Source organism: Sus scrofa, chromosome 13 (assembly GCF_054392235.1).
Source record: "Sus scrofa isolate SSC_HxYL_T2T_F1_AM1 chromosome 13, Sscrofa_HxYL_maternal_Yorkshire_Landrace_v2.0, whole genome shotgun sequence".
In the NCBI taxonomy this organism is placed as follows: domain Eukaryota; kingdom Metazoa; phylum Chordata; class Mammalia; order Artiodactyla; family Suidae; genus Sus; species Sus scrofa.
The window spans coordinates 33,251,265-33,279,109 of NC_139395.1; the positions used below are offsets into that span (position 1 = coordinate 33,251,265).

The window sequence follows — 27,845 nt, forward strand, 5'->3', positions numbered from 1 at the left end:
TGGATTTGTTTCTGCTGTGCCATGACGGGAACTCCTCAGTCAGAGTATCTTAAACAGCAAATCAAAGATACATATTTTAACACCTGCTTTTTATATCTCAAATACCTTAGATAGAAATGATTTGGGAACTAAAATGAAATTTCCAACCAGAAGCAGGGGAAAAAAGTTCATTGATTTCTAAAATCCATCAATTTAATTCCCTTATTTAAACAAACAAACAGCTAAGGTACATTTCACCAATCAATGTATTAAAAGGATACACTGTAAACAAAACTTCCGGATATGTGACTGAATGAAATCAAAATGCTCATCTCTGTAGTCATGTTCTTTCTCCAACACACTAATGGCATCACACTGAGGAGTTAATTTAAAAAACAATAACATTAACTTTAAATAATATAATGATTTAAAGAGTTCAATTTTTGGTAGGAGAATATCACAAAACTACCACTGATACTGTGATTGATGAGTAAGATCTATAGTATCAATAACTCCTCTATGTCCAGAGATTTTTAAGTTGGAGTCTTAAGACTTATGAATAGTTTCATTGAAAAGCACATCAACTTCTATGATATACTGAATGTGGTGAGAACACCAAAAGGAAAAGTTACAGCACATAAAGGAATGAAGAAAAAGTAATAGGACAAGCTTAGAATGGGCAAACTTGCTAACTCAATTACTTATGTCCTAAAACAAAGTTTTTAAAATCTAAAATCTAGTCTACTTCTATAAAACGCTCAATATATCCAGGGAGTCTGCACTTCTCACTAATTCCTCTTTGTTCCTCCTGAGAACTCCAAACTGACCTTCATTTCTTTTCTGGTGCTTTATTCACTCTCACGTCAATTTCCAAAAGCAAAAAAAGGGGAATTACAGACTATTTTTGAAATGTCCACCTGTACAATCAGTGAAACAACTCTGAATTCTGCTTGCTATAATAAAATGTTAGGGAAAAAAAAAAGGCATATTCAAATATGATATCCAAATAGCTTCACAAAATCTTTCTGAACAGAAGGTATGAAATCTAAAAATAAACACTGTCCATTACACCTAATATTAGTTTGAAGTCAACTTTGATATGCACTTTTATATGTAATTTTTCGTTATGCATTTACACTGTAGAACAGTCTCCTTGTATAATAAACATGATGTAGTATATGTCTATTTTATAGAACACAGAATAATTACGTCAAATTATTAAAGATACTCATGATTATCATACTATTGACTTATGACACTTTTGGTGAAGCATGTATAGTTTATCTTTTGTCTTTTTGTTGCTGTTGTTGTTGTTGTTATTGTTGCTATTTCTTGGGCCGCTCCCGCGGCATATGGAGGTTCCCAGGCTAGGGGTTGAATCGGAGCTGTAGCCGCCGGCCTACGCCAGAGCCACAGCAACGCGGGATCCGAGCCGTGTCTGCAACCTACACCACAGCTCACGGCAACGCCGGATCGTTAACCCACTGAGCAAGGGCAGGGATCGAACCCGCAACCTCATGGTTCCTAGTCAGATTCGTTAACCACTACGCCACGACGGGAACTCCAGAAGCATGTATAGTTTAGTAAAGACATTTTTAACTGAAATATGAGGATCTGACAAGAAACTCGGTCTCTCTGAAGCTCAATTTCCAGGATCTTTAAACTGAGTTGAACCATCATTCTTCATCTATCCTGAGACATACAGTTTCCCATCCTTCCATACATTTAAAAAGCTCTTAAACTGAAGTAGAAGTGATGGTGTCTTAGATTCTGTGAAATACTGTAGATGATTTTTATGGCTTGAAATTTTTATGAATCTATGAGTTATTTGATACTGACTGAGGTTCCTTTAAGCTTAACATTTTCCCATTGGAAAATAAGAGCTTTTCATGAAGCAAGTTGTGGTATAAAAACAGGCAAATATCTGTTTGAATTACCAAACCAACCACACATAAAGAGTTCTGAAGGAGTTCCCATCCTGGCTCAGGGGTAACAAACCCGACTACTATCCATGAGAATGTGGGTTAGATCCCTGGCCCCAATCAGCTCAGTGGGTTAAGGATGAGCTGCAGTGTGGGTTGCAGATGCAGCTCGGATCTGGTGTTGATCCTGTGTTATCGCTGCAGATCCAATTTGAGCCCTAGCCTAGGAACTTCCATATGCTGCAGGTGTGGCCCTAAAAGACAATAAATAAATAAATGAATAAATGAAGTCTATCTATCTAAAAAAAGAATTCTGAGAGTTTAAGCATAGTTTTAAAGGAAAAGTTAAATTAACGATTAACAACATAAGAATTACCATTAGAAAAGCAGGCATTAGACTTTGACCACTATCCTTTGTTATGGATGATTTTTGTAATGTTTAAAGTACAACTTAAGCTAGGTTTAAATTTTTTAATCATTTTTATTCCAAAGGTGAATAAAATCCATACCCTCCTTCAATTATATATGCAAATTTCATGTTACAAAAAACATGAATAATTTTAGATCTCAAAAGGGTTTTTAGGCCCTGTCATTTTCTTAACTATTCCATGGCTTACACAGCAAAGAAATCACCTAGGACCAGATAGGGAGAAGATGAACTATCAACTATTTTTAAAGAAAATCTGACTTTATTGGAAAGTATATACAGTGATAGAACTAAACAGAATTTTCTAACAGGAATCCTGTTAGAATCTCTTAATAAATAAAAGGCTCGGAGTTACCACTGTGGCGTGCAGTGGGAACGAATCCAACTAGTAACCATGAGATTGAGGGTTTGATCCCTGGCCTCCCTCAGTGGGTTAAGGATCTGGTGTTGCTGTGAGCTGTGGTGTAGGTCATAGACGCAGCTCGGAGCCTGTGTTGCTGTGGTCTAATCTGGCAGCTACAGCTCCGACTGGACCCCAGGCCTGGGAACCTCCATATGCTGCAAGTATGGCCCTAAAAAGAAAAAAAATAAAATAAAATAAAAGGCTCTTGATGGCTGCATTATCAACTTTACAAGTAAGTACTGAAAGGTCTTTAAAATTAAGTTTAAGAACATAATCTCCTCATCTCACGATATTAAAATATAAAAACAATGTGGAAAAATATTTTATTTTATAAAGTTGATGATTATTATCTTACCTGTAATTATTTCTACTAAGGTGACTGTACAATGAAGTCTAATTGGAATTAGGAAAATGAAATTTGATCACAGAATATTTGGAATAACATTTTGTTCCAAAGAAACTATGATTGACATACTAAGTGAGGGAGTTTCCACTGTGGCTCTGTAGAAACGAATCTGACTAGTATTCATGAGGATGTAGGTTCGATTCCTGGCCTCGCTCAGTAGGTTAAGAATCTGGTGTTGCCGTAAGCTGTGGTGTAGGTCACAGACAAGGCTTGGACCTGACTTTGCTGTGGCTGTGGTGTAGGCTGGCAGCTACAGCTCCGATCTGACCCCTAGCCTGGGAACTTCCATATGCCGCAGGTGCAGCCATAAAAAGCAAAAAACAAAACAAAAGAAAACATACTAAGTGAAGTAAGTCAGAAAGAAAAAGACAAATACCATATATCACATCACTTACATGTGGAATATGACACAATGACCTATCTGCAAAACAAAAATAGACTCACAGACATAAAGAACAGACTTTGGTTGCCAAAGGTGGGGGGAGAGGGAAGGGAGCGGGAAGGACTGGGAGTGTGGGGTTAGTAGATGCAAACTATTACATTTAGAATGGATCAACAAGGTCTGACTGTATAGCACAGGGAACTATATCCAATCTCCTAGGATAGACCATGATGAAAAAGAGTATTTTTTTAAAAGAATGCATATAAAAATTTTTAAATAAAAATTAAAAAATTTAAATTTACTTAAAAGAAACACTTATTAAGATTACAAAACAAATGTGAATATCACTCAATATTTTAAACTATTATTTCTTTTTTTTCCTTTTTAGGGCTGCACCTGCAGCATTTGGAAGTTCCCCGGCTATGGGTCGAATTGAAGCTGCAGCTGCCGGCCACAGCCACAGCCACAACAATACCAGATCTGAGTTGCATCTGCGACCTACACCTCAGCTCATAGCAACACCAGATCCTTAACCCACTGAGCAAGGCCAGGGATCAAACCCGCATTCTCACGAATTCTACTCAGGCTCGTTACTGCTGAGCCACAACAGGAACTTCCTAAACTATTATTTCTACTCATTAAGAAAAGTTACCTAGAAAAACTGTGTCAACTTCAAAAGGAGCCTAGAAAATAAGACAGTTGTCCATCCCTGGTTACTATCAGGAGCAGAATCTGTAGGAAGCAAACTAACCTTTGTGCAAACTACTAGTACTGGAATGCCCAAGTTCTGTGTGAGTGTGTCTGCACCCAGAGGTAAAACCACACTGTCGTCTTTGTCTTCCTGTGACACAGTATTTCTTCTCTGAGGAGAAGCTGGGAAATCTTCTCCTGGCTCTACATATTCTTGGAAGTCTCTAATCACTGAAAATCAAAGTAAATAATTTAATACATAGTTCAGAAATAGTTTATTTCAGCAGATAGTTTTTCTGCCATAATCTAAAAATATATTTTACTCGAGTTCAGACTTAGTCTTATGTAAGAAACAAAAGGGTTTGAGGAAATCTATTTCAAGGTCAATTCAGAAACACTGGACCCACATTAATTACCAGGAGACAGAATAAAAAACACTGAACAGCTCCAAAGAGTGGTATTCAATGCAGGCCTGGTTCATTGGTGAAAATTACTTTGGGCAGGTCACAATTGAGCTTTGTCCCTTTACTCTAATTCACAAAGGGCACTGAAAGGATAAAAGAAAAATAAATACATGCCTATTGGTGGTGGGGGTGGGATGGGGATGGGCAATTCCACAATTTAAAAGATAGTTTAGATTATATTCTAATATTAATTTCCTTTCTCTAAACCTCAGGTTTTCTCCTTTCTACCTATGTGCAATCTTTAGTCATATTTATTCTATAACCCCAGTAAGAATAATGAGATATTACCAATACTGATAAATTTTTAGAACTCATTTGCAAAATTGTCAAAAACTTTAAAAAAGTTAATGTGAATATACCAAGAGACTTAACAATGTATACTTTGACTCAGTAACCACTCTTCAAGGAATTCTCAAGGAACCAACCAGAGATACACGCACAGGGACTTCCATGTGACTCATTTTCACATTTCAAGGCAAAACAACAAATTTGCAAACAAATTATCCACAGCACAGTATTAAAACAGTATGAGGGAATATTATACAGTGCCATACAGGAGGAAAACTGTCCTAAATTTACATGGAGTCAAAGAAGAGGGAATCTTGAAGAGTTGAGCACAGTTCCTCCAGGAACATGGGGCATGCGTATACCTTTAGCAGCTCTAGTAGCTGTTACCCTTCCAATCAGAGGATGAAATCTAACAGTGGTTCTCAAGTGTTAGCATGCACCAGAAGTTTGATTCAGCATTCTGGGGAGGGCCTCAGAATGTATTCCTGACAATCTCCCAAATGAACGGATATTAATGCTGCTGGTCTTGGGACCACACACTGAGAACCACTGCTATAGCATAAACTTAGGGGAAAAATGCCCCACAGGCAATGACCAACAATGAAAGAAAGGTATGGATTAAAAGGAGTTAGACATCTTTTTCAATGATTTAGGACATACATGCTCTTAAGTTTTTACTGTTTCCTTGCATATAAATTCTAGTAAGCTGTCAAATTTCCCCTAAAAGTTATCAGCTAACAATTGAAAACAGCAGCATATCACATATTTTCTTAAGCAAAATGAAACTGATACAAGAGCTCTCAGTGAAATGAGGAATGGTGACAAGTGGCTTACAACTTGTTAGCAATCACCCATATCATTTTTATAATTTCCATGAAAATCTCCAATTTACATGGGAATGTACCAAATATACCATGTACATAGTAAACCATAAAACTAGCTTAACATCTTTATGTTGTTAACATCTTTATGGATATACTTCATTTTTACAAGGTTAATAGGGGTGTTCTCCTTATCGAGAAAAAAAAACTACTGGAAAAGAGCAGCTGAAAAAAGATTCAAGTTTTTTCATCTTGAAAAACTGCTTTCCAAAATGAATACATAGAGCATCTTGGCAAAAGAGAAAGGGAGCCTTACTATGGAGGCTGCCATATGTCTGTTTCCAACATAAAACTATATTAAAACCTTGTACATCATTCAAACTAATTTTCAAAAACAGTACTTGCATTTATGTTTCATTCATTACACCTTATTTAAAGTCAATGTTCGTAACAATTATGAGAGGACCTTTTGTCTTTGACATCTATATTTTCTAGATTACTCACACTTTTGTTCCATTTCTTTCATTTCTTCGGGAGGAATTTTCAATTTGTCAATATGTTCTCTAACAACACTTGCCCATTTCTGTAAAGAATCCAAAGCAGTCCAAGGCTTTGACATATCAACAACCAGCATAACTAGAGTGTCCTTCAGAGAAATGGCATCCAGTGAAAATTTAAGGAGGCCTTTGTGATACGGGTCTCCATCTAAGATCCATACATTACATCTTGTTTGATCTACAACAGACAAAAGAAAGTTACTAAGACAACAGGATAAAGTTACGTCATCCAACTAGCAATACTACTTAGTATATTTTAGGGCTCTCCAAAGGAGAAACTTCCTTTGGCAATGTTCAAATACTTGGGTGATGTCTACCAATTCAGTATGGTCCTAACAAGTATTTAAAAACATGATTAGACTGCCAACACAGAGTATCAGCATCCTCTGCTTCCTATTTCTCAATCCCAAACCTTAAACTGAATAAAGTTTCTACTCTTAACACTAGCAGATAGAGCCACGCATATTCAAATTATTATATACAAAAATGAGAGGACAAGTGATGTACAGAAGAAAAAAATGGCTGATCAGATGAGAAAAGCTGGAGAGCAGATGATGTTTTTATGTCAAAAAATGAGAAGAAGGTAAAAAGAGAGGCAAAACAATCATAGAGGATACTATTACCTTGAGGGAAAATGAACTGAAAAACTGAGATGCTTCAAGGTTACCAAGAAAGTAAAAGTCTGCACATGAGACTATCTTTTACAGTGTTTAAAAATACCACTATATGAATCCCAATTCCCTACCAATAAAAGTATGCCATAATATAATACTTTATTGACTGGCATGATATAGTAGGACTCCTAATAAAAAATGACACACTAAGAAAAGTCAGACTTGGAGTTCCCGTCGTGGCGCAGTGGTTAACGAATCCGACTAGGAACCATGAGGTTGTGGGTTCGGTCCCTGCCCTTGCTCAGTGGGTTAACGATCCGGCGTTGCCGTGAGCTGTGATGTAGGTCGCAGACGCGGCTCGGATCCCGCGTTGCTGTGGCTTTGGCGTAGGCCAGTGGCTACAGCTCCGGTTCGACCCCTGGCCTGGGAACCTCCATATGCCGCGGGAGCGGCCCAAAGAAATAGCAAAAAGCCAAAAAAAAAAAAAAAGAAAAGTCAGACTAATATGGATAGCAGTGCAACTTGGAAAGGCTTTAGGAAACTTTCATTACAAATAAATGACACTCACCATCCCTGTCTTCATCATGAACATTTAAGTACAAATATTCCAATCCTCTGCCTTTCTTGTACTCCTCTATTCCCTGAATTTTTCTTATCAAGCTTGTTTTTCCAGCTCCATCTTCACCTGTAAAAAAGGACAAATCTTTAAAATTACAATACGGATTATTTAAGGATGCTTTCAAGAGTGTGCCAAGTGATGGAGTTCCCATCATGGCTCAGTGATTAATGAACCTGACTAGCATCCATGAGGACACAGGTTCAATCCCTGGCCTTGCTCAGTGGGTTAAGGATCTGGCATTACCATGAGCTGTGGTGTAGGTTGTAGACACGGCTCAGATCCTGTGTTGCTGTTGCTGTCGCTGTGGTGTAGCCCAGCAGCTAGAGTTCCAATAGGACCCCTAGCTTGGGAACCTCCATATGCCACAAGGGCAACCCTAAAAAGCCAAAAAAAAAAAAAAAAAAAAAAAGTGTGCCAAGTGAAAAACTCAACTGGAACTAGCTTCAGCCAAAAGGGTAATTTGATACAAGATAACTAGGTAACCACACAGGTGGAGATACAGACTTTACCTCCAGGATTCGTTCTCTTGCTCCTCTTATTCAGTCTCATTTTATCCTATTACAAATGGCTTCCTCCAGGAGTATTACTCAGGAAGCTCAACTCTTATGCCATCCCCACTTCATCTACAAAGAACAAAAGACTCTCTCTGTTGGCTTTCATTCCATAGACTTCTCAGATAAAGACTGTTTGTTGGTCCACTTTGGGTTGTGTGCACACCTAAGGGCCACTCATAGAGGCTGGATAATACATAAAAACTGACCAGAGCAGGGAACTGTGACCGTAGCCTCACCAAAACCATGAAACCAGAAGAAATATGTAGCAAAGGAGAGAGTTGAGGGTTGGGGTAGTAAGTTGGGGCAAGAACACAGGTAGAGAGAAGGTAGAATAGACAAAAACAAAATGTAGACTTAAAAAATATGAATAGCAAGAAAAGCAGTTTAAACTTGGCACAAATCCTGGAGTTCTCTGGTGTCACAGTATGTTAAGGATCCAGTGTTGTCATGGACTACAGAGGCTCTGGTCACTGCTGTGGGGTGGGTTTGACCTGGCCAAGGAACTTCCACATGCCATGGGTACGGCAAAAACAAAAACAAACAAAAAAACCAAACACACAACAAGAACAACTGGCACAAATTTTAAAAGTTTAAGACAAGGCTAGCTATTCAGTATTTCCTTCCTTCCTTCCCTGCACCCGCAGCATGTGGAGGTTCCCAGGCTAGGGGTTCAATCAGAGCTATAGCCGCCAGACTAAGTCACAGTCACAGCAACGGCAGATCCAAGTCGCATCTGTGGCCTATGCCACAGCTCACAGCAACACTGTATCCTTAACCCACTGAGCGAGGCCAGAGATAGAACCTGCATCCTCATGGACACTAGTCAGATTCGTTTACACTAAGCCTTGATGAATACTCTGCTATTCAATGTTTTGGTGAGATTTTTTTTTAATTTGTGAATTTATTTAAATACTACAGTACTGGTTTTTGTTTTTTTGTCTTAGTCCTTTTTTAGGGCTGTACCTGCGGCATATGGAGGTTCCCAGGCTAGGGGTCGAATCAGAGCTGTAGCTGCCAGCCTACACCAGAGCCACAGCAACACCAGATTCGAGCCGCATCTCTGACCTACACCACAGCTCACAGCAATGCTGGATCCTCAAACCACTGAGCAAGGCCAGGGATCGAACCCACAACCTCATGGTTCCTAGTCGGATTCATTTCCACTGCACCACAACGGGAATTCCAATACTATGTTACTGTTTAATGAACTTATTTTGTTATTGACAGTATCATTTATTAGTACTCAATAACGGTGAGTTTCTTGGATCTAATGACTTATTTTTGGAGATTCATGAGTTCTCTGACAATTTAGAAGTTATTTTCACTTTCTAAGAATTATAAAAAGTTATATATGTCCTGGATCTTCTGAACAACCATCTTTATATCTAAATGCTGGCAGAAAATTGCAGTACCCACTTCTGCATTGATGCTTATTATCTTTATTGGTGCCAAGCAGAGGTCAAGTGATGCAGACAGTAACAAGAAGAGAAGAGGCACATAGCAGGCCAAACTCAAAAAGTCAGCAGCCCCAGAGTGGTAATATCTTCTTTTCTTTTCTTTTTTTTTTTTTTTTTTTGTCTTTTCTAGGGCTGCACCTGCGGCATATGGAGGTTCCTAGGTGAGGGGTCTAATCGGAACTGTAGCCACCGGCCTACGCCAGAGCCACAGCAACTCGGGAATCAAGCCACATCTGCGACCTATGCCACAGCTCATGGCAATGCCGGATCCTTAACCCACTGAGCGAGGCCAGGGATCAAACTCTCAACCCCATAGTTCCTAGTCACATTCGTTAACCACTGAGCCACAACGGGAACTCCAGTACTATTTTCAATTGTACTGGTCAGACTGGTTCTGCACCATTTTCCAGCACTTCATAACAATAAGTGTAGCTTTAACTAGGCAATAAAGAATCTGTCATTAAATGAGTACTTATCTTTCAGTACTGTTTTTACAGTAAACTATTCAAACTGTCCATCAAAATCACAAATTGGGTTGAAAACAGTAATATCTAAGATAATGACAGTCTCGCAATGATCATGCTTGAAATGGAAACCATAACTTTAACTAGTGAAAAATAAAATATATTAACACTTCAGTCTACTATTAAACTCAACATAGGTATTTAATTTTAGCAAAACACCCATTTGTTATATTGATTACTAATTTGCACTTTATCTGTTCTATAGTTCTTACTGCATTTAATTCATAACCCTCAAGTTAACTATGGACTTTGGGTGATAATGATGAGTCAACGTTGCTGCACTGGAATTCTGTCGTGGCACAGTGGAAACGAATCTGACTAGGAACCATGAGTTGTGGGTTCGATCCCTGGCCTCACTCAGTGGGTTAAGGCTCTGGCATTGCTGTGAGCTGTGGTGCAGGTCACAGACATGGCTCAGATCCCATGTGCTATGGCTGTGGTGAAGGCCGGCAGCTGTAGCTCCAAATGGACCCCAAGCTGGAAACTCTCTGTACTTCCCACTTAGTTTTGCTGTAAACCTAAAATTGCTCTAAGAACTTTCAAAGTATAGGTAGATCCATTAAAATAGACAGTAATTAGTCAAATAAAATTTCACTGAACGTGACCCAAGATTTATCTTATAATCCCCAAATTACATATTAGAAAGTGAAAATACATCTTTAAAAGGGTCAAGAGATTAAGGTATGTTTCAACTTCTTAATATTTGAAAGATTTTTTTTTTTTTTTTTGATCTTTTTGCCATTTCTAGGGCCGCTCCCACGGCATATGGAGGTTCCCAGGTTAGGGGTCCAATCGGAACTATAGTCACCGGCCTACACCAGAGCCATAGCAACACAGAATCCAAGCCGCGTCTGCAACCTACACCACAGCTCACAGCAATGCCAGATCCTTAACCAACTGAGCAAGGCCAGGGATCAAACCCGCAACCTCGTGCTTCCTAGTCGGATTCATTAACCACTGAACCATGACAGGAACTCCTGAAAGATATTTTATATATAAAGGTTTCTGAATAAAACATAAACACATACACAAACACACACGTAGATGAGCTTAAGCATAAGCAAAAAGAATAAAAACCATAATAACAGAAATAATCCTTGATAATTGTAGTTATCTCTGATGGTGTGATGAGTGATTTCTTAAGTAATAAGTTTGCTTCTTTTAGTTTATCTAACTCTAATTTTAAAGGTTTCAAGTCAATATGCCCAGGACTGATTTTGAGCCCCAATTCATATCAAAAATACTGTCAATAATAACTTTATATGTTCACTAGTTTACGTTCTTGCAGCCATCACTACAGCATGGCTGTTTCCTTTTTCTAAGGTCTGAATACAAGTGGAAGGTTCCTCCCCCAGTTACCATGAGACAAGAGTTTATTCCTCTGAGTGAATGTTGTCCATCATTCATCTCATTGGACTAATGGTTCTAAAATATATCAGACTCACCTGGAGGCTTGTGAAAACACATTACTGGGCATCATCCCCCGGCTTTCTGATTCAGTAAGTACGGGATAGGGCCCACACATATGCATTTCTTACAGTTTCTTCCCAGTGTTGCTGATGCTGCTGGTTCAAGGACTACACTTTGAGAACCACTGCATGGATATTCAATACCCTAAGTCAAGCACTAGAAATAGAAAGATCCTCCAGCACTGCTGTAGCTGTGGGGCAGGGTGCAGCTGCAACTTTGTTTCCATTCCTGGCTCAGAAAATTCAATATGTCATGGGTGCAGCCACACACACACACACACAGGAATACAAAGGTCCACAGGTCAAAGCTGCTGTCTTAGGAGCTCATAATTGGAGAGGGTGGAATTGGAGCCAAGATGGCAGAATAGAAGGATTTGAGCTCACCTCCTCCCACAAAAACATCAAAACCACAACTGAACAGCCACTGACAAAAAATACTGGAAGCTACTACCCAAAAAAACAAACAAAAAAAGATATTCTACATCCATAGACAAAAAAGAATCCACAATGAGATGCCAGGAGGGCACTTTCCCATATCATCAAATCCCATACTTGCTGGACAGGCAAACCATCAACTGTAAAAGAAGTGAGAGTTCTGAGCCCTGTGTCAGGCTCCCCAGCCTGGAAGTTAAGCACTAGGAAAAGGATCAAGGGAGGGCATTGATCATAGGAATTCCCCAAGACTGGGGGAAACAAACTCCACTCTTGGAGAGTTTTGTGCATACCAGAACTGAGGAGAAAAGCAATGATGTCACACAAGCCTGCACCAGACCTACCTGCTAGTCTTGGAGGGTGTCCTGGGGAGGTGAAGGGCAACTATAGCTCACTGTGGGGACAAGGACACTGGTGGTAAGGTACCAGGGAGTACACATTGGAATGAGCTCTCTCTTGGAGGCTGCCATTTGGGCACCAAGACCTGGCCCTACTCAACAGCCTATAGATTGCAGTGCTGAGATGCCTTAGGCCAAACAACCAACAAGGTGAGATACAGCACCACACATCAGCAGACAGACTGTCTGCCTCAAGTATTCCTGAGCCCACAGCTGCCTCTAAACACACCCCTTGACACAGCCCTGGTCACTACAGGGACAAGACTCAGCTCTACCCACCAGTGGGCAGGCACCAGTCCTTCCCACCAGGAAGCCTGCATAAGCCCATAGACCAGCCTCGCCTATTAGGGGGCAGACACCAGAAGCAAGATGGAACTACAATTATGGAGCCAGTGAAATGGAGACCTCAAACACAAAAATTTAGACAAAATGACATGGCAAAGAAATACATTCCAGATGAAGAAACAAGAGAAATCCCCAGAACCACCAAGAGAAATCCCCTAGTGTAGTGTAGTGTAGTTGAGACAGATTATCTACCTGAAAAAGAATTCGAGTAATTACATTAAAGATGATCCAGTATCTTGGGAAAAAAAATGGAGGCACACGGAGTTCCCGTCGTGGCGCAGTGGTTAACGAATCCGACTAGGAACCGTGAGGTTGCGGGTTCGGTCCCTGCCCTTGCTCAGTGGTTTAACGATCCAGCGTTGCCGTGAGCTGTGGTGTAGGTTGCAGACGCGGCTCGGATCCCGCGTTGCTGTGGCTCTGGCGTAGGCTGGTGGCTACAGCTCCGATTCAACCCCTAGCCTGGGAACCTCCATATGCCGCGGGAGCGGCCCAAGAAATAGCAGCAACAACAACAACAACAACAACCAAAAGACAAAAGACAAAAAAAAAAAAAAAAAAAAAAAAATGGAGGCACAGACCAAGAATTCGTAAGAAATGTTTAACAGAGAGCTACAAAATATAAAAGCAGAGGTGAGCAATACAATAAATGAAATGAAAACTACAGTAGAAGGAATCAACAGCAGAATACATGAAGCAGAAGAACAAATAAGTGAGTTGGAAGACAGAATGGTGGAAATCATAGCTGCGGAACAGAATAAAGAAAAAAGAATGAAAAGAAATGAAAACAGGAGTTCCTGTTGTGGCTCAGCAGGTTACAAATCTCACTAGCATCCATGAGGATAAGGGTTCAATCCCTGGCCCTGCTCAGTGCATTAAGGATCTGGTGTTGCCATGGCTGTGGCACAGGCTGGCAGCTGCAGCTCCAATTAGACCCCTAGTCAAAGAACTTTCACATGCTACGGGTACAGCCCTAAAAACCAAAAAAAAAAAAAAAAAAAAAAAAAAAAGGAGAGAGAGAGAGAGTGCAGGAAAGAAAAAAGAAAAACATTTTAAGAGACCTCGCCAACAGCATCAAACACAACATACACATTATGACATTATGGGGGAGTGAGGAGAGGTGGTCCCAAAAGGAGAAAAGAGAAAGGGCCTGAGAAAATATCTGAGGAAATAAATAAGAGCTGAAAAGCTCCCTAACAAGGGAAAGGAACCCAGGTCCAGAAAGCAAACGGTCACATACAGGCTAAAACCAAGGAAGAACACCCAAGACACATTAATCAAACCGACAAAAATTAAAGATAATTAGAAAATATTAAAAGCAACAAGGGGAAAGCAATAAATAATACATAAGGGAATCCCCAATAAGGTTATCAATTGATTTTTTCAACAGAAACTCTGCAGGCCAGAAAGGAGTGGCACAAATATTTAAAGTGATGAAAAGGTAAAACTTACAACCAAGAGTACCCTACCCAACAAGGCTCCCGTTCAGGTTTGACAGAGAAATCAAAACCTTGCAGACAAGCACAAGCTAAAAGAACTCAGTACCACCAAATCAACTTTACAACAAATGCTAAAGGAACTTCTCTACAGGGAAAAGGCTGTAACTAGATACAAGAAAACCACAAGTGGGGGAGTTCCCCTCATGGCTTAGTGGTTAATAAACCCGACTAACATCCATGAGGATGCAGGTTGGATCCCTGGACTTGCTCAGGGGATTAAGGATCCGTGAGCTGTGGTGTACGTTGCAGACATGGCTCAGATCCCGTGTTGCTGTAGCTGTGGCGCAGGCCGGCAGCTACAGCTCTGTTTCAACCCCTAGCCTGGGAACCTCGATATGCCTCAGGTGCAGCCCTAAAAAAAAGAAAAGAAAACTACAAGTGGGAAAGCTCTCTGATAAAGGCAAACATACAGTAAATGTAGGAAATTATTCATACACAAATAAGATCTCAAAACCAGCCATGGTAAGAAGAGCTAAGTACAAATGAAGGATATTGGAACTGCATTTGAAATTAAGAGACCAACAACTTAAAACAATATTGTGTGTATCTATCTGTCTATCTATCTGTATATACATATACACATATACATATATTCCTAGAGCAAAACCTCATGGTAACTGCAAACCAAAAATCTACAATAAACACACACGCACACACACAGAGCAATCCAAACACAACACTAAAGATAGTCATCAGCTTAAAAGAATAAAAGAGGGAGGGAAAAAAGGCCTATAATTAAGAAAATGGCAATAAGAACATACATATTGATAATTACCTTAAATATAAATGGATTAAATACTCCAACCAAAAGACAAAGACTGGCTGAATGGATACAAAAGTGAGACACATATATACTGTCTATAAGAGACCACTTCACATCTAGGGACACATACAAAATGAAAGTGAGGGGATGGAAAAAGACATTTCTTGAAATGGAAATCAAGAAAGTTGGAGTAGCAATACTCACATCAGACAAAACAGACTTTAAAATAAAGTCTGTTATACGAGACAAAGAAGGATACTACATAATGATCAAGGGATCAATCCCAAAAGAAGATAAAACAACTGTAAATATATATGCACCCAACATAGGAGCACCTCAGTATATAAGGCAAAGGTTAACAGCCATAAGAATTCCTGTTGCTGGGCAACAGGATTGATGGTATCTCTGCAGCGCCAGGATGCAGGTTCAATCCCCAGCCTGGCACAGTGTGTTAAAGGATCCAGCACTGCTGCAACTGTGGTGTAGGTCACAACTGTGGCTTCGATCTGATTCCTGGCCTGGGGAATCCATACACCATGGGGCAGCCAAAAAAGGGGGGGGGGGGAGTCTAACAGCCATAAAAGGAGAAATCAAAGGTAATACAATAGTGGGAGACTTTAACACCTCACTTACACCAAGGAACAGATCATCCAAACAGAAAAATCATTAAGGGAACACAGAACTTAAATGACACATTCGAATAGATGGACTTAATTGATATTTATAGGTCATTCCATCTGAAAGCAGCAGAATATACATTCTTTTCAAGTGCACAGGGAACATTCTCCAGGATAGAACACATGCTGGCCCAGAAAGCCTCAATAAATTTAACTGAAATCATATTAATCATATTAACTATCTTTCCCGATTCGACCCCTAGCCTGGGAACCTCCATATGCCGCAGGAGCAGCCCAAAGAAATAGCAAAAAGACAAAAAAAAAATAATAATAATAATAATAATAACCCACAAAACACATGGAGGCTAAACAGTATGCTACTAAATAAGCAATGGATTGCTGAAGAAATCAAAGGCCAAATCAAAAAATACCTAGAGGAACTCCTGGCTTGGTGGGTTAAGAACCTGACATCGTGTCTGTCAGAATGTGGGCTCAATCCCTGGCCTTGGTAAATGGGTTAATGATCCAGCGTTACTGAAAGCTGCAGCACAGATCACAGATACAGCTCAGATCCAGTGTTACCATGGATGTGCTGTAGGCCTGCAGCTGCAGCTCTGATTCCACCCCTAGCCTGGGCATGTCCATAGGTCACAGCTGTGGCCCTAAAGAGAAAAAAAAGCCAACAACCTGAAAACAAATAAAAATGAAACCACAATGATCCAAAACCTACAGGATGCAACAAAAGCAGTTCTAAGAGAGTTTATACCAATACAATTTTACCTCAAGAAATAAGAAAAACCTCAAATATACCTAAAGCAACCAGTGAAAGAAGAAACAAAACTCAAAGTTGGCAGAAGGAGAGAAATCACAAATATCAGAGCAGATATAAATAAAATAGAGACAGAGAAAACATAGAAAAGATCAATGAAAGTAAAAGCTGAGTCTTTAAAAAGATAAACAAAATGATGCACCTTTAGCCAGATTCATCAAGAAAAAAGAGGGCTCAAATTAATAAAATTTTAAAAAGGCAGAAACTACAAATGATACCACAGAAATACAAAGGTTCATTAAGAGACTACTACAAACTAATAAAATGGATAGACTAGAATAAATGGACAAATTCTTAGAAAGGTACAACTTTCCAAGACTAAACTAGGAAGAAATAGAAAATATGAACAGACCAATCACAAGTACTGGATTGAAAATGTGACTAAAAAAACTTCCAACAGGAAGCTGAAGTTCCTGTTGTGGCGCAGCGTAAATGAATTCGACTAGTGTCCATAAGGATGTGGCTTCAATCCCTGGCCTCACCCAGTGGGTTAAGTATCTGGCACTGTCGTGAGCTGTGGTGTAGGTCACAGACATGGCTTGGATCTGGCGCTGCTGTGGCTGTGGCACAGGCCAGCAGCTGCAGCTCCGATTTGGCCCCTAGCTTGGGACTTCCATATGCCACAGGTGTGGTCGTGAAAAGCAAAAACAAACAAACAAAAAATTTCCAACAAACAAAGTCCAGACCAGATGGCTTAATAGGCAAATTCTATCAAACATTTAGGGAATAGTTAACACCTATCCTGACACTTCCCAAAAACTGCAGAGGAAGGAGGACTCCCAAGCTCATTCTACAAGGCCATCATCATCCTGTTGCCAAAATCAAAGAGAAAACAACAACAACAAAAAGAAAATTACAGGCCAATATCACTGATAAACATAGATGCAGAAATCCTCAACAAAATACCAGCAAACCAAATCCAACAATACATTAAAAGGATCACACAACATGATCAACTGAGGGAAAACAAACAAAAGACAATTTCAAGATATTATCATTAGGACATGATACTATATAAAGAAGACCCTAAAGATTCCACACAAAAACTACAAGATCTGATAAATGACTTCAGCCAAGTAGCAGGATACAAGATTTTTTTTTGGTCTTTTTAAGGTTGCACCCACAGCATACAGAAGTTCCCAGGCTAGGGGTTGAATTAGAGTTATAGCTGCCGGCCTATGCCACAGCCACAGCAATGCCAGAACTGAGCTGTGTCTGTGACCTACAACACAGCTCATGGCAATGCTGGATCCTTAATCCAATGAGCAAGGCCACAATGGGAACTCCCAGGACATAAGATTAACATTCAGAAATCAGCTGCATTTCTTTACACTAATAATGAAATATCAGAAAGAGAATGCAAAAAACCCCAAAAAATACTTTTTAAAATCACACTGAAAAAAAGTACATAGCTAACCAAGGAGGTGAAAAACTTACATACTGAGAACCATAAAACATTAATAATGGAAATTAAAAAGGATGCAAAGAAATGAAAATATATACCCTGCTCTTGGATTGGAAAAATTAATATTGTTAAAATGGCCATACTACCCAAAACAATCTACAGATTTAATGTGATCCCTATCAAATTACTCATGACATTTTTTACAGAACAATCTAAAAATTTACATGGGACCTAAAAAAGACCCACAATTGCCAAAATAATACCGAGGAGTTAAAAACAAACAAACAAAAAACAACCAAAACAGAAGGTGTAATTCTCCCAGACTTCAGACAGTATTACAAAGCTACAGTAATCAAAGCAGTATAGTATTGGTACAAAAAGGACACACAGATCAATGGAACATAACAGAGAGCCCAGAAACAAACCCACACACCTACAGTAAATCAATCTTCAAAAAAGAAGGCAAAAATACAAAATGGGAAAAAGACAATCTCTTCAGTAAGTGGTGCTGGGAAAGTTAGGACAGCTGCATGTAAATCAATTAAGTTAGAACACACCTTCGCACCATGCACAAAAATTAACTCTTATGTTTAAAGACATAAGACATGACACCATACAACTCCTAGAAGACAGCACAGGCAAACATTCTGATATAAATTGTACCCAATATTTCTTAGGTCACTCTCCCAAGGCAATAGAAATAAAAACAAAAATAAGCAAATGGGACCTAATCAAACTTACAAGCTTTTGCACAACAAAGGAAACCATTAAAACAAAACAAAACAAAATGACAACCTACAGAATGGGAGAAAATATTTGCAAATGATGTGACCAACAAAGTCTGAATCACCACAAATATACAAAAGAGCTCATACAACTCAACAACAAAAAAACTCAATCAAAAAATGGGCAAAAGATCTTAACAAACATTTCTCTAAAGAAGACATATTGATGGTCAGCAGACACATGAAAAGATACTCAACATCGCTAATTATTAGAGAAATGCAAATCAAAACAAGGTACCACCTCACACCAGTCAGAATGGCCATTATTGGAAACAAAAAATCTACAAATAACAAATACTGGAGAGGAAATAAAGAAAAGCGAACTCTCCTACATTATGGGTGGGAATGTAAGTTGGTACAGTCAATATAGAAAAGTGTGGAGGTGTCTCAGAAAACTAAAAACAGAATTACCGTATGATCCAACAATTCCACTTCTGGGCATATACCCAAACTAAACAATAATTCAAAAAGATATACATGCACTCCTATGTTCATAGAAACCCTATTCACAATAGCCAAGACTTGGAAACAACTTAAATACACATATAACAGAATATTACTCAGCCATAAAAAAGAACAAAACAATGCCATTTGTAGCAGCATGGATGGACCTAGAGGTGATTATTCTAAGTGAAATAAGTCAGATAGAGAAAACCAAATACTATAGGATATCACTTATCACGGAAGCTAAAATATGGCACAAATATACCCATCTACAAAACAGAAACAGACTCAGACATAGAAAACAGACTTGAGGTTGCCAAGGGAGCAGGGGGGAAGGAGAGGGAAGGATTGGGAGTTTGGGGTTAGTACATGAAAATTGTTGTATCTAGAATGGATAAATAAGGTCCTACTGTATAGCACAGCAAACTATATCTAATCTCTTAAAATAAACTATAAAGGAAAAGAATATATATATGTGTGTATAACTGAGTCACTGTGCTGTACAGCAGAAATTAGCATAGTAGGAGTTCCCGTCGTGGCACAGTGGTTAACGAATCCGACTAGGAACCATGAGGTTGCGGGTTCGGTCCCTGCCCTTGCTCAGTGGGTTAACAATCCGGCGTTGCCGTGAGCTGTGGTGTAGGTTGCAGACGCGGCTCGGACCCCACGTTGCTGTGGCTCTGGTGTAGGCCTGGGAACCTCCATATGCTGCTGGAGCGGCCCAAGAAATAGCAAAAAGACAAAAAAAAAAAAAAAAGAAAGAAAGAAAAAGAAATCAGCACAGTAAAGCAACTATACTTTTAAAAAATCAAATCAAATAAAAAAGATACTATCACTAGGACTATACTACAGATGTTCAACAAACCAGGAAGCCAGCCTTAAGGGAAGATTCTGGTTTTGCTTGGAGAGAAGGTAACACTTTAGTCAAATCTTGTGGTGTTAATGAACCATAGAGGTAGCCATTCCAGGAAACAGGAAAACACACAGAGGCCTGGAGGCAAAGAAGTGTCCTTCCAGAAAGGACAAATATTTGAATGCATTAAATTTAGGATGTGAAGATAAAAAGAACCAGGAAGTAAGAATAGGGAGTGTTAGATCATGAAGGGCATCTTATGCCAGGCTGAGATGGTTAGACTTCATCCTGTAGAGTCCTGGCAGTATTTATGTGTTTTAGAAAGACTGCTATCACAAAGGTGTGGAAGAATGACTGACAAGGGTAAGTTTAGGGAAAGGAGATTCGATAACTTTTACTGGAGTCCTAGGTGATGGGGGTTGGGACAGCTGTACTCAAAGGCTGATTTGGTTGGGAGCTGGCAGGGAAATAAGGACGACACAAAAGGCAAAGATGCTCCCTTGCCACAGGGACCATCACGCCACCCTCTCCTGTTCTACTATTTACTTTTAAGACTTAAGTCTTCCTTGCAGGCTTCCATCCTTACCCAACATGTGTGTTTCCCAGGGTTCCTTCCTCAGCCCTCTATCCTTCTCACTCCACATTTCATTCCAGGGACTCTCACACAATACTTCCATACCTCCTATAATCTGCTGATCTATAGATTTCCTTCCAGACTGGACCTCTTCCGAACTACTTGCTGGTCATCACAATTTGGATGTCCCACAAATAACTCACATTTCACTATGCACAAAAGCATTACCATTATCTAGCCACTTTCCCCCCAAACAGTCATGTACATATAAGATTCCAACCTCAAGGCCTTCATCCACTGTCCTCTATCTGGGACACATTCTTTTCAGAAATCTGTTACGTAAGCTTCTTCCCACCTTCCCTCAAATATCACTTTCTCAGAGGGCTGTCCCTAAACACCTCATTTAAAATCACAACCTCCTATCATTTCTAGGCTAGTTTTATTTTTCTCCATTCAACTTAATATTTTTTCCCCTTAGTCACTCGCTACCCCTCAAAGCTCCAGAGGAACAGACATTTTTGTGTTTTGTTGTTGCTGCATCCCTAGTGCCTATGAACTCTGCTCCTTTCATAGTGAAAGGCATATTCCTAATCCTCCCACAGAGCAGCCCCTGATAGACTGTCTCAAACAAAAAATGGAGTTCCCATTGTTGCTCAGCAAGTTAGGACCCAATGTTGCCTCTGTGAGGATGCGAGCTCGACCCCTGACCTCGCTCACTTGGTTAAGGAAGGATCCAGTGTTGCCGCAAGCCCTTACAAAAGGCCCCCTCATTTTTCCAGCCCAGCTTTCACCAACTCCTGCCACTCACAGGCAAGGCTCCAGCCATTCACACTTTCTTCCAGGGAAGCAGTGAGGCCTTGCTCTCTCAGCACTTAAATGTTCATACATGCTGTCACTTCTTTCTGGAACAGTCTTTCCTTCTCCTTACCACACCTGAGAGAACCCTTCATTATCTTTCCAGTCTCAATTAAGTCTCTTCCAGGAAACTTTCTTTGACTCCATAAGTCTGGTTAAGCACCCTTCTTTGTACTTTCAAGAACACACCACACAGCTCAGACACTTCATTGCAGTGTGTCAGCTTATTTATTTTCTTTTTAATTACAGCTGATTTACAATGTTGTCAATTTCTGCTGTACAGCAAAGTGACCCAATTATACACACACACACACACACACACACACACACACACACACATTCTTTTTCTCACATTATCCTCCATCATGTTCCATCACAAGTGATTAGACATAATTTCCTGTACTAGACATCAGGATCTCACTGCTTATCCATTCCAAATGCAATAGTTTGCATTATTTGTGTATTTTCTTCAGCGGACTGTGATAATGTACATTCCCTTCCTTCATTCAACAAATGTTCTTTGGGCGAGTTATCTGAACAGTAAGCAGGATATGAAGACATTGCTTTTAAGTTGCTTATAGGAAAGAAATTATCCTACTCTTAACAGGCACTGTCCTTGCTTGCTCACCCAAACCTGAAAACATGTCTTAGTCTCTTCAGGCTGCTGTAACAAAAATACCATAGGATGGGTGGTTTTATAACAAGAGTCATTTATTTCTAACAGTTCTGGAGGCTGGGACATCTGAGATCAAGGTTCTGGCAGGTGTAGCTAATAAGGGTTAGCTTCCTGGGTCATGGACAGTCTTCTCGCTGTGTCCTCATATGACAGAAAGGGTGAGAGAGTCTCTGCTGTCTCTTGTTTATGGGCCCTAAACCCATTCATGAGGGCTCTACCTTCATGATCTAATCAACTGCTAAAGGCCCCCATCTCCTAATGTCATCACATTGGGGTTAGAATTTCAACATGAATTTGGGGGTATACATTCTATAGCACCTGTTCTACACACAGAAGATCCTTCATCAGTATTCATATCTCAACCACAATCATGTGGAATAGCTATTTTCATACCTATACCTCATCTGTCACTTCTTGCCCTGGGCCTTTACCACAATCTTCTGTAATAATTCATCAGTCATAGCTATAAAACAATTGGTTGGCACAACATTGTAGACCAACTACACCTTAATTTAAAAAAACTCAATTGGCTGCCTCTCATCAATAACATATCATAATATATACTTCCTTCACTAACTTATGAAAACTTGCTAGTCACTGTACTGAGCTGTCAGTATTTAGCCAAACTGAACTGTTTGAAGATATTAAAATCTCCATCATAAATACTCTCTTTATTCTATTATGCAATTAGAAGGTTTCAAAACTGTTAAAATTCAAAAACTGACACAACTTTGTAAATCTACTACACTTTAATTTTAAAAATACAAAAAAAAAAAGTTAAAATTCAGGATTCCTATATTTGGCATTGAAAGACGTTTAAAAAACATCTTTTTTTTTTTTTTTTTTTTTTTCTTTTCATTTTTGGCCACCCTGTGGCACATGGAGTTCCAGAGCCAGGGATCAGATCTGAGCCAGAGTTGACTAGGCCACATCCGTGCAATGCCGGGTCCTCAACACAGTAGGGCAGGCCGGGGATTGAACCTGTGACCCAGGGCTCCCAAGATGCTGTCAATTCCGTGGCACCAAAGTGGAAACTCCTAAAAATCATCTTTAATGGCCAAACCATTCAAGAAACAAAAGTGACTAAATTCCATGATAATTTTGGTAAACAAAACAAAGTGCCTAATAGTTTGGGTAAAATAAAAACTACATATGTATTTCATTCTATACCTTTAAAGTGGCAAGTAGGGCAATGGGGCCTGTGTGGCTTCAAACAATGCTGAAAGCATTCATCTATCTATTGTCTATGAACATTAAGAGAGCTTTATCTTCAGTTCATTGGCCTTCAGCTAGTAGTGAAACAGGCACACCAGCTTTAAGTGTACCAGCCAATACTTAATGATCTGTAAACATACACTTATACAAGGAGAGTTCCTATTTAAACAAACTATGATCAAAGTCTATAAAGCACGCTTCAGTGATAAGGCCAAAATTTTTCTCTAAATACTTTAATCTAAATTTGTAATTCTCTATTAGGTTTTCTAAAAGAGGGCATATTTAGGAGTTCCCGTCGTGGTACAGTGGTTAACGAATCCGACTAGGAACCAAGAGGTTGCAGGTTTGATCCCTGGCCTTGCTCAGTGGGTTAAGGATCTGGCGTTGCCGTGAGCTGTGGTGTAGGTTGCAGACACGGCTCGGATCCCGCATTGCTGTGGCTCTGGCGTAGGCCGGTGGCTATGGCTCCGATTGGACCCCTAGCCTGGGAACCTCCATATGCTGCAGGAGTGGCCCTAGAAAAGGCAAAAAGACAAAAAAATTTTAAAAATTAAAAAATAAATAAAATAAAATAAAAGAGGGCATATTTAAAAGTGTTTTTAAAACAAACCAAGATATTTCATCAGATCAAATTCTATTATAATAAAATTATTTTCATGTCCTCATCCAGGCACTGGGCCATTCTTTCTGTAAAAGACAAGATAAACAGTATTTTAGGCTTTGTAAGTCACATAAGGTCTCTGTCACATATTTATCTCTTTTCCTCCCAATTCTTAATAAAATCAAGAAACAAACCCCAGGAGTTCCCGTCGTGGCACAATGGAAATGAATCCGACTAGGAACCATGAGGTTGAGGGTTCGATCCCTGGCCTTGCTCAGTGGGTTAAGGATCTGGTGTTGCCATGAGCTGTGGTGCAGATCACATACATGGCCCAGATCTGGCGTTGCTGTGGCTGTGGCCTAAGCTGGCAGCCAACAGTTCTGACTGGACCCCTTGCCTGGGAAGCTGCATAGGTATGGCCCTAAAAAAAAAAAAAAAAGAAAGAAAGGAAGGAAGAAAAGAAACAAACCCCATTCTTAGCTCGCTGGCCATACAAAAAAAAAAAAACAGGCCAAACCCTGCCCTAGTGGATGGACCAAAAGGTTTACTGATCCAATTACAGTGAAATTCTTCACAGCAAATAAGCCGGTATTACAAATTATTTGTCTGAATCCTGTTCAAATAAGTAATTCCCTGTGAGCCAAGTATAGGATCAAAGCACTTAAAAAAAAATCATAAAGCACAGCCATCAATTCTCACTTCTCAATTCAAGTATGAAAATAAAATTGATTACAACAGAAAAACTCCAGGGAGAAACCTGGTGGCCGAGTGGTTAGGATTAGTTGCTTTCACTTCTACAGCCTGGGGTTCAATCCCTGGTTGGGGAACTGAGATGCCACATCAAGTTACTGCATAGCCCAGCCAAATAAAAACAAAAACAAAGAAACACAACTCCACACAAAGACACCCAAACAGTATAGAGGTAAAGGTAGACTTAACGATACTGTTTTTTTCTCCCCAATAGGTCTCTAATTCAACCACAGGATGTACTGTCCATAAAGTTTAAAATGACAATTTAATGAATTAAGAACACAGAGATCTTGGCGTTGCCATGAGCTGTGGTGTAGGTTGTAGACGTGGTTGTGGTGTAGGTTGCAGACACGGCTCAGATCCCAGGTTGCTGTGGCTGAGGCTGTGGCGAAGGCTGGCAGCTGCAGCTCCGATTCGACCCCTAGCCTGGGAACCTCCATATGCCACGGGTGCAGCCTTAAAAAGCCAAAAGACAAAAACAAAAAACAAAACAAAAAAACACACACACATACAAAAAAACATAGAGATCTAGAAGATGTGATCTCTAACTACAACACTGTCACCATTAGAGTGAACGAGGACAGGTCAAGTACTTCCATTTGCTCCCTGTCTTCTCAATGGGGGGGGGGGGTTCAGGGTGGGTAAAAGCAGACAATCTCTATGATGGTGGATTTAAAGTTCTGTGACTATTACAACTCATTACTTCTTGATCGGTGATACAATAGAAATAAAAATTTCTATAGGGCATCAACAGTGTTTCAAAAAGTTAACAGAGAAACATAAATTGTAAAAACGAGCAGTCAAAGTATACATAGCATGTTAGTACACATAGTTTGCTAATAACAGCTATCTTGAATACATCTCATGTATGCCACTGTTTAAAGTGTCTTACAAACATTATCTCATATAATCCTCATGATAATCCTAAAAGGTAAACAATATAATCTCAAAGATTAAGCAACTTGCTCAAGAAGGGTCAGGACTTGACTCCAACAATACTGCTCCACACTATTACCATTGTCATAGTGATAATACGAGGATTCTGAGTTCCCAAGGATTCCCCCCACCAACTCAAGACAGGGATGACAAAAGGTAAAACAGCACTCTGCCTCCCTTTCCTCCCAGTGTCTTTTCCGGAAGGAAAGCACTATACCCTTCTGGCCTGGCACAGGTTTGTGTGCCCCATGCTTGCTTTCTATGCAGAGCTGATTCACATTTCCACAACTCTGTTGGAAACTTTATGGTCCACAGCACAATGATAATCAGAATAGAGAGAATTCTAGCCTGCCATATTCCCTCTTTATCCAAGTGAGATATCAACATGGTAAAATTAACATCTTTGACTTGGCTTTGTATGATATAAAATAAATCATCCTATTTTACCTGAAAGCTCTGGCGACAAGAGCCATGAGGTGGTTTTCACTGGAGCTACTTTTAGGCTCTGACCTTCTGCAAGGTCTTCCCTAAGTTATCTGGATGATCCAGGTAGAGTGAGAGTTGTGGGTGTGCTCCCCACTCATGAAGAGCATCTCCTCCCTTGCCTCAGTTGGCAAAATCAGGAAGAAACTGTTAACCAGCTGTAGCACCTGCATTCAAGGACTTGAGACTACCTGTCGAGGTGTGCATGTATAGTGGAAAGTTAGACAAACCCAATGCAGAATCCCAGCTCAGCTGTGTAACCTGGGGTTTAAAGTTCTCTTTTGTCCAACAGTGAACATGCTACATAATAAAGCACCTAGCAAAACACTCCTGTAACAGGCCTAACCATGCTATCTCCTATTAGTTAGCCAAACCCCTCCCCCCTTTGAATATCACCATTCAGCAATCCATAGTACATTAAAAAATAGAACTTATCCTTTACCGTTTCTTTCACTCTTGCAGACTGACTAGATGTGAACTGAAAATTACTGAGTTTAATTCAATAAACATTTACCAAGGCCAATAAATGCTGATCCCAATGGTTATTAACAGTTCCTATGCTCCAGAAGGTCAAAGTCACGCTAACACAATAGTTCTTAATTAACAAACATGGTATGAATTCCACAATTAGATTGCCTTCAAATTAGCATGCCAATTTTTAACCTACCTAGCAGAAAGGCAATGATTAAAATGAATAACCCTTGGTGTTGGCAATGGTGATAAAGAGGTACTTTCATATACTGATGGTGGGAATGTAGAATGGTATAACTTTCAAAAACTATTGTTTTAGTAGTAGATAAAATGACTTAAAATAATACACTTTTGACTCAGCAATTCAATTTCTAAGAATTTATCCCAAAAGATCCCATGGTGGCTCAGCAGTTAACAAATCTGACTAGCATCCACGAGGATGCAGGTTCAATCCCTGGCCTCCCTGAGTGGGTTGAGGACCTGGCATTGGCCTTAGCTGTGGTGTAGGCCACAGACGCGGCTCAGATCCTGTGTTGCTGTGGCTGTGGCCAGCAGCTACAGCTCGGATTTGACCCCTAGCCTGGGAATCTCCATATGCCACAGGTGCAGCCCTAAAAAGCAAAAAAAGGAGAAAAAAAAAAAAAAAGAATTTATCTCAAAGGTAATACCTGGCAAGTGGAAATGGGGTATAACAATAATCTGTTATAATAGAGCCGCATATATTATTCAGTCATTAAAAAGGAAGAAATCCATACCTATTGCCATGCAAAAAATCCCTCTGATCCATAAAGAAAAAACTATGCATTTCCAAATATAAGGTATGAGCCTACTTTATTTAAAAAATATACACACAGGAAAAATGAACACTTATTACACCTCGAGGTGGTGAGATCATGTGTTATTTTCAATTTCTTATCCTTGTAAATTTTTTTTTTTCCTCTGGCAAGAAACATGTATCACTTTTATAATTTAAAATAGTGAATACTGGAGTTCCCATTGTGGCACAGCGGAAACGAATCCGACTAGGAACCATGAGGAAATTTCGTGTTTGATCCCTGGCCTTGCTCAGTGGGTGAAGGATCCGGCGTTGCTGTGAGCTGTGGTGTAGGTCACAGAAGCGGCTCGGATCCTGAGTTGCTGTGGCTGTGGCATAGGCCAGCAGCTACAGCTCCAACTGGACTCCTAGCCTGGGAACCTCCACATGCTGCAAGTGCAGCAAAAAAGACCAAAAAAAAAAAAAAAAAAAAAAAAAAAAAAAAAAAAAAAGAACACTAATTTTAAGAGGAAGGTATTTTACATATACTTTTAGTTTTTTTAGGCCCAGTAAGTATGAAAGAATCT

At 39.7% G+C, this 27,845-nt stretch overlaps 1 protein-coding gene and 1 long non-coding RNA gene across 3 annotated transcripts in view; both read right to left on the reverse strand.

The window, feature by feature from the left end:
* DYNC1LI1 (dynein cytoplasmic 1 light intermediate chain 1) overlaps window positions 1–27,845 on the reverse strand; it is a 49,288-nt gene that overhangs the window by 13,387 nt on the left and 8,056 nt on the right. Inside the window, exons 3-7 of one of the 2 annotated variants that reach the window (XM_084987621.1) lie at window positions 7,522–7,638; window positions 6,287–6,517; window positions 3,981–4,440; window positions 2,900–3,387; window positions 261–1,346 (exon numbers count right to left, since the gene is read on the reverse strand). In XM_084987621.1, the coding sequence (XP_084843747.1) occupies window positions 261–384 (124 nt within the window). In that variant the 5' untranslated portion in view covers window positions 385–1,346; window positions 2,900–3,387; window positions 3,981–4,440; window positions 6,287–6,517; window positions 7,522–7,638. The remainder of the gene's footprint in view (window positions 1–260; window positions 1,347–2,899; window positions 3,388–3,980; window positions 4,441–6,286; window positions 6,518–7,521; window positions 7,639–27,845) is intronic. The other variant, XM_021071542.2, reaches the window with a different exon arrangement.
* On the reverse strand, window positions 22,779–27,763 carry LOC146397247 (uncharacterized). Its single transcript, XR_014822695.1, has 2 exons — window positions 27,700–27,763; window positions 22,779–27,092 (listed from the first exon to the last, which is right to left on the reverse strand). It is a non-coding gene; the product is annotated as an uncharacterized LOC146397247 (long non-coding RNA).